The 12,030-nt window shown below is 47.5% G+C and overlaps 1 protein-coding gene and 1 pseudogene across 1 annotated transcript; both read right to left on the bottom strand.

Moving 5' to 3' along the window:
- LOC123083731 (probable E3 ubiquitin-protein ligase RHC2A) overlaps positions 1–1,295 on the bottom strand; it is a 147,577-nt pseudogene extending 146,282 nt beyond the window's left edge.
- Positions 1,296–1,544: 249 nt separating this feature from the next.
- LOC123085185 (auxin transporter-like protein 2) lies at positions 1,545–5,966 on the bottom strand. Its single transcript, XM_044506787.1, has 7 exons — positions 5,662–5,966; positions 5,357–5,542; positions 5,118–5,230; positions 4,748–4,931; positions 4,461–4,558; positions 2,990–3,455; positions 1,545–2,380 (listed from the first exon to the last, which is right to left on the bottom strand). Exons 1-7 carry the CDS (start codon positions 5,839–5,841, stop codon positions 2,069–2,071), a joined length of 1,539 nt encoding a protein of 512 aa, XP_044362722.1. The 5' UTR covers positions 5,842–5,966; the 3' UTR covers positions 1,545–2,068.
- Between the last annotated feature and the right edge of the window lie 6,064 nt (positions 5,967–12,030).

The raw sequence follows: 12,030 nt of genomic DNA on the forward strand, positions 1-12,030 counted from the left end.
CTCCACGTGCGTTCTTTAATTTCCGTGCCAAAAACTATATCGAGTATGTATTTTCAAATTGTTCAGCATATATCACAAAAAAGGTTCAATGAGTATTTGAGAAATGTTCATCATATATTACGAAAATATTCAACGTATATAAAAAATGGTCAATGGTCAAATTTTTATTTTTGGATCAGTTAATACATATAGTTCTTAATTAATCACGCAGCCTATTGATTGCAATCACACAGCAGCTCAAAGTGGTAAGGAACTCTAGCTCTCTATCACTGGGTTGGGAGTTTGATTCCTACGTACAGCACTGATTTTTGGGATTTTTAGCATTGGTTGGCTGTAACGCCAAGAAATGGGCAGGCCCATTCAATGGCGCCCTGCGCGGATGCTCGTCTTCTTGACACTCCAAATCAGCCTACTCACAAACGAAATCATATATGGAAGAAGCCTGCGGTGAGAGCTGTTAAAATAAATATTGGTGCTTCTTTTCATGTGGATAGATTTACGGGATCTTGTAGTGTCATTGCTTCTTCACCATTATGTAAACAATCTCGCTATCATTTGATGAATAAAGTTTAAGATACTAAAAAAAACCTCTCTCCTAGTGCGGGCCGCATCATGGATCCTTCTCTCGTGTTGAAATCATGGCCTCTACCCTCACAGCCCGTGGCCTAGCCATTAGACAACAGTTGCTCAAAAATAAAAAAGAGCCAGTGGGACAACATTGCAGTCACACTGCCAGTCACACTTTTGTATCGTCATTTTTGTTGACATTTTGGACGAACAATGTTAGTTTATTTGGAATGACTCTACTAGTATTTTGTGATATGTCAATAACGCGGAAGAGCATATTCATCAGGTACCTTTGTCAGATTAGCTCGTCCCCTCGTACCCCTCATCTCGATCGTCCCATCCTTCCTCCACCCCCCTGTCCCCTCGTACCCCTCGTCTCGATCGTCCCATCCCTCCTCCACCCCCCTGGTCGCCGCTGGAGGAGAGCGTTGGGCAGAGTCTGTGCGTTCGATGGTGGCGGCGGAGGGCTGCTCCTTTTTCCCGGGCTGTAACGCGGCGAGGGCGCAAGCTCCACGGAGGTGCAGCCATCTTCCTCGATCAATGGCGGCGCGGTGGCTCCTGGTGGAGGCGTTTGTGCTGTTGCGGGTTGAGATGGCTAGAGGATGGAGGTGGGGCTTGGCGTGGCCGGTGACGGCGGCGGCGTTCGGCCCGGATCCAGTCTTGGCGGTGGCGGTGGCGACTCCAGAACGGACCCGAACATGGCGGTGGCGACTCCAGAACGGCCTCATTGTGGATTGATCGACGCGAGGACAAATTGCAGGCGCCTGATGTTTAGCAAACGCGTAGTAATACTACCTTCGTCCTGGTTGATTGGTTCCTTTTGTATTTTGTGTCAAATTTTGACTAAATATTTAACTTATAAAATGTTAATGCATATCAACAAAAAATATATCGTTGAATTTGTATTTTAACATAGTTTCTAATGATATAATTTTTTATGACATGCATAAATATTTTGTTAGTTAAATCTATGATCAAAATTTGGCACAAATATAATAAGGACCTATAAACCAGGACCAAGGCAGTACACAATATGCAGAATAGGGACCTATATACTCCTTTTCAGCCTCTACATACCACAGTTAGCCAGCTAGTACTTCTCCATTTCTCATTGGGAGCGAGTAAAGTTCACGACAGCCAAGACATAAGGCAAAGAGCTCCTGAAGTCGTGATTCCTGATTCCTCAGCGCATAAATTAGCACTGTATAGTACTGCCAATGATACAGCACTGAATGGTACCCCAAAAGAGAGGAGCTCCAAGCAAAGCATAGCATATGCATGAGAATAAGAGAAAGCAACAGCTAGATGCTTCACGCCAGGCCAGAGCACAGAGCAAGAGACAAACATCAGTCATCACCCTCCCCCTGAATCCAAAAGAAGAAAATAAACAGCAAGCTCGCTCCCTACTCACCGGTAGTTTTTCTTACTACACTGATCAATCAGTAGCAGCGCTAATTAACTAGAGCTAACCAGAGCAGCAACCTCGGAGGCTTCTTAAGCTTCAGAGCCTGTGGCTGTGGTGCCGGTGGTGGCGGAGGAAGTGCGCCGGCGAAGGAGCCGGCGCCGGCGGGAGCATCGTCAGGTTGCGGAGGCCGCCGGGGAACGGCCAGGAGGCGTCCGGGATGGGCGGCGTGGGGCACTGGTAGCACTTGGTGAAGAGGCCGAAGGTGTCGATCTGGCGGACGAAGTTGGTGATGCTGGCCCAGCCGCCGAAGCCGAAGCCGACCACCAGCACCCACACCACCACGAACGCGTTGATCACGTACGTGCCCGTCCATCGCCCCACGAACCGCGGCGGCTGCTCCACGGCGTTCTGCATGTCAAGAATTCATTAGGCCATAGCAAAACAGAGTTCTTACTACTCCCTCCGTAAACTAAATAGTGATATAAACGTTTTTATATTAGTTTACACACGGAGTACATTATAGCACCACTGACTGGACACATGTTGAGCAAATCTCATCACTCTGTTCTTCTTTCTGACGGTAGTACAAACTAATGGTGTCCATTTTCAGACAAATAACACTTTGGCACTGACAACTCATGCGGTTTTGTCTCACGTTCAGTACAGACACTAATTATGCTCCACGCTTAATCATTGCCATAGCTTTATGCTAACACTCAAGCCAGCCGGTCTCTTGAAAAGTTGTGCTCCTATGCTATAGGTGACATCTCATCAGGACCTAGCTGGGCGTGGCACGACATCGATGCCGCTGTAACAAAAGCAAGTAAACTGCTGCGAGATACCCAAAGAACATAGGCGTGCAATGCAAACGCCACAAACCCTACCTACTGCATGCTAAACTCCCAAGCTAAAAGTGAAAGCAAAAGTAGCTACTTTTGGTTAGTGCGTACTAGCAGCACTTGAAAAGACAGTAAAATGAGAAAACTGAACGGGAAAAAAGACGGTAGTAATAGTTACCTCGCGGGCGTGTGCGGAGCGGTAGGTGATCATGTGCGCGAGCGCCGGGATGATGTAGACGGTGAAGCTGACGAGGAGGGAGCCGACGGCGGAGTTGATGGGCCCGAAGAAGGGGAAGACGATGGCGAGGAACCAGATGGGCACGACCACGGGGAGGCGCGCGGCGGCGCGCTTGCAGAGGCTGCGGCAGTCGTGGAGGCCGATGAGCTTCTCCCAGACGAAGTAGAGCGGGGTGCAGGCGAAGCCGAAGGTGATGAACTGGTGGACGAGCATGAGCACCACGGCGGCGTCCCGGAAGGGCGTGCGCGGCAGCAGCGAGAGCGCGTTGGAGTGCGTGAGCAGCTCGTCCCCGAACGCCCAGTACACGCTCGCCGCCGACGGCAGCGTCAGCGTCAACACGTACGCCGTCGCCATCAGGTAGATGGCCTTGAACTTCTGCGGCCGCCACATCGCGTGCATCACCTCCCTGCGCCACACCATACATTAATCCATAGTTAATCGCCTGCATGCATAGCTGAGTTAGCATTAGACGGACGGCCGATGCTTTCACTGCAACCCTGCATGCAGCGAGCGAGAGGACCGGACTCTGCTCTGACGGAGCTGAGGCGTGGATGACTGCAACTTTGCAAGCTAGCGTGGTGCAGGCTACAGAGTTACGTGGACAAGTGCGCCATTTTTGGGCGCATCGAACTTTCGTGCTGTTTGCGTCTGTGACAGGGTTATCGTATCCAGCACGGGTAAAGGAGCCGGAGCCCTGCTGCTGGGGTGGAGTGGCGCCTTTCCCTTTGACTGTACAGACAATGACTGTGATGAGACGGCCGGAGTCCAAGGTCGCAAAGACGACAGAGATGCCCGTCCTGCCTGCCTGCCTGTGCGTATGCGGGCGAGAATTAGCTGCAAAGGAAACCGTACGAGTTTGCTGCCAAGACTGCACAGTGCATGTGTGTAGCCTCGTCAGCTCGCTCGCTTCAGGGTGCCTTCCCAGAACTGCCGTGGGCCAATGCTGTCTTGCTCATGCCCAGCACGCAAGAAATGGACTAGGCGTGTACGCTTGTGGTTACACTGAAATGTGCAGCCTAGCTTGCTGGTAAACTTAAACTACGGAGTCTGTTCAGCAACGGCCATGTCTGGAACGTCGGCACTACGGAACCGTTGCAGAATGTACACCGGCAGAGAGTGGGCAAGCTGACGCTGCGCTCTCCCGGTAGCCGGTAATACACGAAATATTGGCCGAGCTGGCCATGTCCTGGTCCGCAGGCCAGTAGTCCAGTGTCCAAAACTTGACATTGCATGTGACTATGCATCCCCATTTTGTGTACTGTATTCACTTTTCCCTTTTGACATGTACTCCACAAATCTATTGTAAAACTACTACTCTACTACTCCCTTCATTCCTAAATATAAATCTTTTTAGATGTTTTAAATGGACCACAACATACGAAAGGACGAGGTTTTTGTTAGCTATACTTACACAGTAACTGCATGGCCGCCGAAGGTGTAGAGAATGTTGGTGGCCCCGGTGAAGTAGAGCACCATCTTGGTCGGGCCAGAGTGCTTCACACCATCAACCTGAGTACAGTACCGTATACGTACATATTATGCACCCACGAAATGGACAGCACAAGTGGTGTTATTCTTTCAGTATATATAACACACGTTGCATTGTACGCCCGATACATGCATGTCAGTCACTGTATTGAGTTGTCACTTTCGTATGATTGTATGTGTCCACACGACTGGCCACACGTAGGTACGTACCTGGCCATGGAGAAGGGACGCAACGGCGAGGTACCACGCCGTGTAGGTGGTCATGACGAGGCCGAGGAACGACCAGATGCGGTAGTTGTGGAAGGACGGGATGAAGACCGTGGTGGCGCAGCACGCGCCGAAGATATAGGTCCACGTCCTCTTGTCCAGCCGGTCGTTGATGTAGTAGATGTTGCTGCACACCATGCATCATACATACACTCTCTTGAGCCACTCTCCATGGACACGAAGAAACAATAGAGCCAACAGCAAAACGAGCTTGGAGACGATCGACTTTTGTCTCTCTTTTTCTCAGGTGTCCGCCTTTAAGCAAACATCGATGAGTATCGGTCATGATGAACGCCCATGAGCACGCACGTACCTGGCGCAGGCGATGAGCTGGATGACGGAGCCGAAGAGGAGGAAGGTGCAGTTGAAGGCGAGGCCGACGTTCCTCCAGTGCCTCCCCAGCAGCCCGTCCAGCACCTCGAACCACTGCGCATCAGCGGCGATTTCAGTTGAGAACTTCAGATCCACCACATGGATCATGGAGATGGAACACGGACGGCGAAGTAATAAGAACTGAGATGAATGTGGTGGTCGGCCTTCTCCCTCACTCACCTGGATGACATGGTTCCTGAAGTCGGCCTTCTCCCTCTCCTTCCTGGTCCGGTACTCCACGTAGAGGATGCTGATGAGGTACGCGGTCCAGCTCCCCATGAGACCGTAGAAGAGCTGGAACAGTATGCCGCTCAGCATCCCCAGTTGCGAGAAGGAGTAGGGCAAGGTCAGCAGCACCTGGGCTACCTGAGGGTCACCAAACCATTCGCATGGTAAGCACAAGCTATTACAGCGCAGCCGCCGCAGACCAGACACGAACACAATGGCGTTAGACGTCAAGAAAATGGCTGCGTAGTGGTGCTCACCTGGTTGGAAGCGCAGCTGAACCAGGCGTCGTAGGCGGAGCCGCCGTGCCAGAGGAGGCCGGAGAGCCGCGACTTTGCGGTGCTCGAGGCGCCGTCTTGCTCCATCTCCTCGTACCGCCCTACGCCGATCGTCCCCGGCGCCTTCTCGTCGGCGAGGCCATCGTTGGCTGCTGCGGCCATGGTCACTCGACTGTTCTTCACACGGGATGTCCTATCTGCTACTTCCTGAGGTAGACTCGCGTTGTGTTTTGTTGATCGAGCGTGCAGCTAAGCACAGGCCGAGGTCGGTATGCTGAGAAGAGGGGGAGCGGTGCCGTATATATGCAAACGCAAACGGGGTGATTGGCTACTAGCTGGGAGGATGAATAAAGCACCAAGATGAGCATAAAGAAAAATGGCTTTCTCATAATAATCTCTCTGCTTCTTTCCATGAGCTCTTTTCGCTACAGATGTGTGTCTGTGTGTGCGAAAATCCTACACTTACGGACAAGAAGGCACGGAGGGAACGCACGGGATTACGTGTCCCAACTAATTTCCCTCCCTTCGTCCCTGATTTCAACTGTGGACCCTTTTGAATTCCAATGAACCATTGCCAGGTCAGTCCGTACTTCGTAGGTTGTCATACGTGAATCTGTGTCCGTAAGTCTCCGTGTGTGTGTGAGAGAGAGAGGGGCGAAGCAAGGACAAAGAAAACGTGACGCAGTGACTCAGTGACTCAGTGAAGCAGCTAACCTTATTTTAAGCGTATGCTCTGTGCTTCTAGGGAAAAGTGTAAGGGGAAGCAGAACAGCACGCCGAGAAGAGCCAGCTCTCTTCAAATTGGAGAATTTGCATGGTGGGCATATTAACGAAAACTGCTTTTGGAGTCCGAGCTACATGTAGGCCTACATTCGTAGTTTTTAAAATTCATATTTCTATGTTTCAAAAATTCTGAAAAAATAGATATATACATGGAAGTATTACATGTGTGTAAATTTTCAGGATGAAATAAGTTGAAATCAGGGCTGTGCAAAAAAAAATCTGGGGCTTTTTAGCACCTGATACTATTCATCCTCAATATCCATGAATTTGTTTCTTTGTACAGGTCGCATTTTAAGGTATTTCATCCTGATTTTTTACACCATATGCATTTCATCCTTGTATACTTGCATATTTTTCAGATTTTTTTGTAACCGGAAAGTTTGAAGTTTGATTTTCTTAAAAACATTTCGGGATCCATGGAGCCCGGTCACCAAAACGCCCCACTCATATATTAGTCGCTTCAAATTAAACTTAAATACTTGTACATATACAAAGATAAAAGGTGTTGAATACATAGTACTGTAGCTTAAAATTTTAAGCTCTTATGGTTTTTAAACAGAGTATACGTAGCCATATTTTTCTTAATCATTTTTCAATGATATGCATGTTAAAGATGGTGGTATCTGTTCCTATGTTTAGACCTTTTGCATATTGTGCCTCCACTGACACAAGTGTACAGAGTTGCACTCCACAAAATTACCTCATCTTTATCTAGGGCTCGGGGCCAAGAACGCTAAAACACACAGAGACTATTTTGGATTTAATTTGTATACTCAATTTAGCTAATGATGTGACGTGAGTTACACATACTTGATAAATTGGCTAGCACAAACAATTGAAGATCAAGCCAGAAAAATATGATGAACAAAGATACGCAAGCAATTGAAACTTGAAATATTGTTTTACAAGAATCAATTTATTCAGATTATTTTGGGGGGGTGGGGTGATGACATTAAAATATTGGCTTAATAGGAAAATATTTTTATTTGCAAAACTGAAAATTTAGCTATAAGTTAACAGTACAAAACACACATAGGAAACACAAAGAAATAGTTTTTTATGGCAAATGCAAAAAAATGAAAACAAAATATAGAAAACCAAAATATTATGTACTTGTTGACGAAAACTTGAGAGTTTCAAGATGGAGAATATTAGAAAAATGAAACTTCTGTGATGCTATTGAAATCTTTGGTTGTTTCATAATATTCATGGATGTCATGCATTTTTAAAACTTGGTGAATCTCTGTAATGGTTTGGAATATTATGTTTTTCCTTCTCTTGTTTTGTTGATTGCTTCCAAGTTCTCTCGATTCTTTATGTTGATTTGCCAAATGTCTAAATACACCTACATGTAATCATCAAAACCACAATGGAGCCAGGGACCAGGCTAAAAAAGTTTAAAACCCGACGATGTAGCTACAGGCCAAACATATATATCTGGTTGGCAGAGTAGAGTACAATTGCTTCTAACTTGATACCAGATAGGTCTAGGTTTCTAGGCGCTACTACGAGCATTACTAAGGTACACGTCAATAACATGTACATCAAATATACCTTTCACTTTGCTATCCTTCTTATCCGCCAAATACTTGGGGCAGTTCCGCTTCGAGTGACCAGTCCCTTTGCAGTAGAAGCACTCAGTTTCAGGCTTAGGTCCAGACTTGGGTTTCTTCCCTTGAGCAGCAACTTGCTTGCCGTTCTTCTTGAAATTCCCCTTCTTCCCTTTGCCCTTTTTTTCTTGAAACTAGTGGTCTTTCTAACCATCAACACTTGATGCTCCTTCTTGATTTCTACCTCTGCAGCGTTTAGCATTGCGAAGATCTCGGGAATTGTCTTTTCCATCCCTTGTATATTATAGTTCATCATGAAGCCTTTATAGCTTGGTGGCAGTGATTGAAGAACTATGTCAATGACACTATCATCAGGAAGATTAACTCCCAACTGAGTCAAGTGGTTATGGTACCCAGAGATTCTGAGTATGTGTTCACTGACAGAACTATTCTCTTCCATTTTGCAGCTATAGAACTTGTTGGAGACTTCATATCTCTCAACTCAGGCATTTGATTGAAATATTAACTACAACTCCTCGAACATCTTATATGCTCCATGACGTTCAAAACGTTTTTGAAGTCCTGATTCTAAGCCGTAAAGCATGGCACACTGAACTATCGAGTAGTCCTCAGCTTTAGTTTGCCAGATGTTCATAACGTCCGGAGTTGCTCTTGCAGCGGGCCTTGCACCTAGCAGTCTTCCAGGACGTAATTCTTCTGTGCAGCAATGAGGATAATCCTCAAGTTACGGACCCAGTTCGTGTAGTTGCAACCATCATCTTTCAACTTAGCTTTCTCTAGGAATGCATTAAAATTCAAGGGAATGGTAGCACGGGCCATTGATCTACAACAACATAGATATGCGAAAAACTATCAGGACTAAGTTCATGATAAAGTAAAGTTCAATTAATCATATTACTTAAGAACTCCCACTTAGATAGGCATCCCTCTAGTAATCTAAATGATCACGTGATCCATATCAACTAAACCATGTCCGATCATCACGTGAGATGGAGTAGTTTTCAATGGTGAACATCTCTATGTTAATCATATCTACTATATGATTCATGTTCGACCTTTCGGTCTATGTGTTCCGAGGCCATATATGCATATGCTAGGCTCATCAAGTTTAACCCGAGTATTCTGCACGTGCAAAACTGGCTTGCACCCATTGTATGTGAACGTAGAGCTTATCACACCCGATCATCACGTGATGTCTCGGCACGACGAACTGTAGCAACGGTGCATACTCAGGGAGAACAACTATACCTTGAAATTTAGCAAGGGATCATCTTATAATGCTACCACCGTACTAAGCAAAATAAGATGCATAAAGGTAAACATCACATGCAATCAAAATATGTGACATCATATGGCCATCATCATCTTGTGCCTTTGATCTCCATCTCCAAAGCATTGTCATGATCTCCATCGTCACTAGCTTGACACCTTGATCTCCATCGTAGCGTCGTTGTCGTCTCGCCAACTATTTATTCTACGACTATCGCTACCGCATAGTGATAAAGTAAAGCAATCACATGGTGATTACATTTCATACAATAAAGCGACAACTATAAGTCTCCTGCCAGTTGCCGATAACTTTTACAAAACATGATCATCTCATACAATAACTTACATCACATCATGTCTTGACCATATCACATCACAACATGCCCTACAAAAACAAGTTATACGTCCTCTACATTGTTGTTGCAAATTTTACGTGGCTGCTACGGGCTTCTAGCAAGAACCATTCTTACCTACGCATCAAAACCACAACGATTTTTCATCAAGTGTGCTGTTTTAACCTTCAACAAGGACCGGCCGTAGTCAAATTCGGTTCAACTAAAGTTGGAGAAAAATACACCCGCCAGCCACCTATGTGCAAAAGCACGTTGGTAGAACCGGTCTCATGAACGTGGTCATGTAATGTTGGTCCGGGCCGATTCATCCAACAATACCGCTGAATCAAAATAAGATGTTGGTGGTAAGCAGTATGACTATTATCGCCCATAACTCTTTGTGTTCTACTTGTCCATATCATCTACGCATAGACCTGGCTCGGATGCCACTGTTGGGGAACGTAGTATGCAATTTCAAAAAAATTCCTACGATCACGCAAGATCTATCTAGGAGATGCATAGCAACGAGAGGGAGAGAGTGTGTCCATGTACCCTCATAGACCGAAAGCGAAAGCGTTAGGTTAACGCGGTTGATGTAGTCGAACGTCTTCGCGGTCCAACCATCTAGTACCGAACGTACGACACCTCCGAGTTCAGCACATGTTCAGCTTGATGACGTCCCTCGAACTCTTGATCCAGCAGATGGTCGAGGGAGAGTTTCGTCAGCACGATGGCGTGGTGACGGTGATGGTGATGTGATCCGCGCAAGGCTTAGCCTAAGCATTACGACGCTATGACCGGAGAAGTAAACAGTGGAGGGGGGCACCGCACACGGCTAAGACCTAAGAAAACAATTGATGTGTTATGGGGTGCCCCCTGCCCCCGTATATAAAGGAGGGGAGGAGGAGGAGGCCGGCCAGGAGGAGCGCGCCATGGGGGGGAGTCCTACTAGGACTCCACTCCTAGTAGGATTCGCCCCCCCCCCTTTTCCTTTCTTCACCGGAGGGGAAAAGGAAGGAGGAGAGGGGGAGGGAAAGGGGGCGCCGCCCCCTCCCCTAGTCTATTTCGGACTGCCATGGGGGGGCACCCCTTGCGGCCCTCCTCTCTCTCCACTAAGGCCCATCTAGGCCTAATACTTCCCCCGGGGGGTTCTGGTAATCCCCGGTGCTCCGGTAAAATACACGAACCACTTGGAACCATTTCGACTGTTGGGGAACGCAGTAATTTCAAAAAAAAACCTATGCACACGCAAGATCATGGTGATGCATAGCAATGAGAGAGGAGAGTATCATCTATGTACCCTCGTAGATCGTAAACGGAAGCGTTATGACAACGCGGTTGATGTAGTCGTACGTCTTCACGATCGACCGATCTAGTACCGAAGATACGGCACCTCCGCGATCTGGACACGTTCAGCTCGGTGACGTCCCGCGAACTCACAATCAAGTAGAGCTTCGAGGGAGAGTTTCGTCAGCACGACGGCGTGATGACGGTGATGATGTTGCTACAGGAACATGGCTTCGCCTAAGCACTGCTATGATATTACCGAGGTGGATTATGGTGGAGGGGGGCACCGCACACGGCTAAAAGATCAATGATAAACTTGTGTGTCTATGGGGTGCCCCCTCCCCCGTATATAAAGGAGTGGAGGAGGGGAGGGGCCGACCCTCTCTATGGCGCGCCCTAGGGGAGTCCTACTCCCACCAGGAGTAGGATTCCCCCCTTCCATCTAGTAGGAGTAGGAGAGAAGGAAGGGGAGGAGAGGAGAAAGGAAAGGGGGTGGGCGGCCCCCTCCCAATTCGGATTGGGCTAGGGGGGCGCGCCTGATACGTCTCCAACGTATCTATAATTTTTGATTGCTCCATGCTATTATATTATCTGTTTTGGATGTTAATGGGCTTTATTTTACACTTTTATATAATTTTTGGGACTAACCTATTAACTGGAGGCCCAGCCCAAATTGCTTTTTTTTTGCCTATTTCAGTATTTCGTAGAAAAGGAATATCAAACGAAGTCCAAACAGAATGAAACCTTCGGGAATGTGATTTTCTCAACAAACCTGATCCAGGAGACTTGGAGTTGGCGTCAAGAAACAATCGAGGAGGCCATGAGGCAGGGGGCGCCTACCCTCCTGGGTGCGCCCTCCACCCTCGTGGGTCCCTCGTTGCTCCACCGACTTACTTCTTCCTCCTATATAAGTCCACGTACCCCATAAACATCCAGGAGCACCACGAAAACCTAATTCCACCGCCGCAACCTTCTGTACCCGAGAGATCCTATCTTGGGGCCTTTTCCGGAGCTCCGCCGGAGGGGGCATTGCTCACGGAGGGCCTCTACATCAACTCCATGGCCTCTCTGGTGATGTGTGAGTAGTTTATTTCAGACCTTCGGGTCCA

This window comes from Triticum aestivum, chromosome 4A, assembly GCF_018294505.1.
Source record: "Triticum aestivum cultivar Chinese Spring chromosome 4A, IWGSC CS RefSeq v2.1, whole genome shotgun sequence".
In the NCBI taxonomy this organism is placed as follows: Eukaryota; Viridiplantae; Streptophyta; class Magnoliopsida; order Poales; family Poaceae; genus Triticum; species Triticum aestivum.

What these genes read in the sequence shown, in the direction of transcription:
- LOC123085185 (XM_044506787.1), bottom strand. Translation starts at nt 5,841, where the DNA reads ATGGCCGCAGCAGCCAACGATGGCCTCGCCGACGAGAAGGCGCCGGGG. An exon ending in GGCGGCCATGCAGTTACTGT is followed by an intron (nt 3,456 to 4,460) that starts GTAAGTATAGCT and finishes GGTGTGGCGCAG; the next exon opens with GGAGGTGATGCACGCGATGT. An exon ending in GCTCCGCACACGCCCGCGAG is followed by an intron (nt 2,381 to 2,989) that starts GTAACTATTACT and finishes CTTGACATGCAG; the next exon opens with AACGCCGTGGAGCAGCCGCC.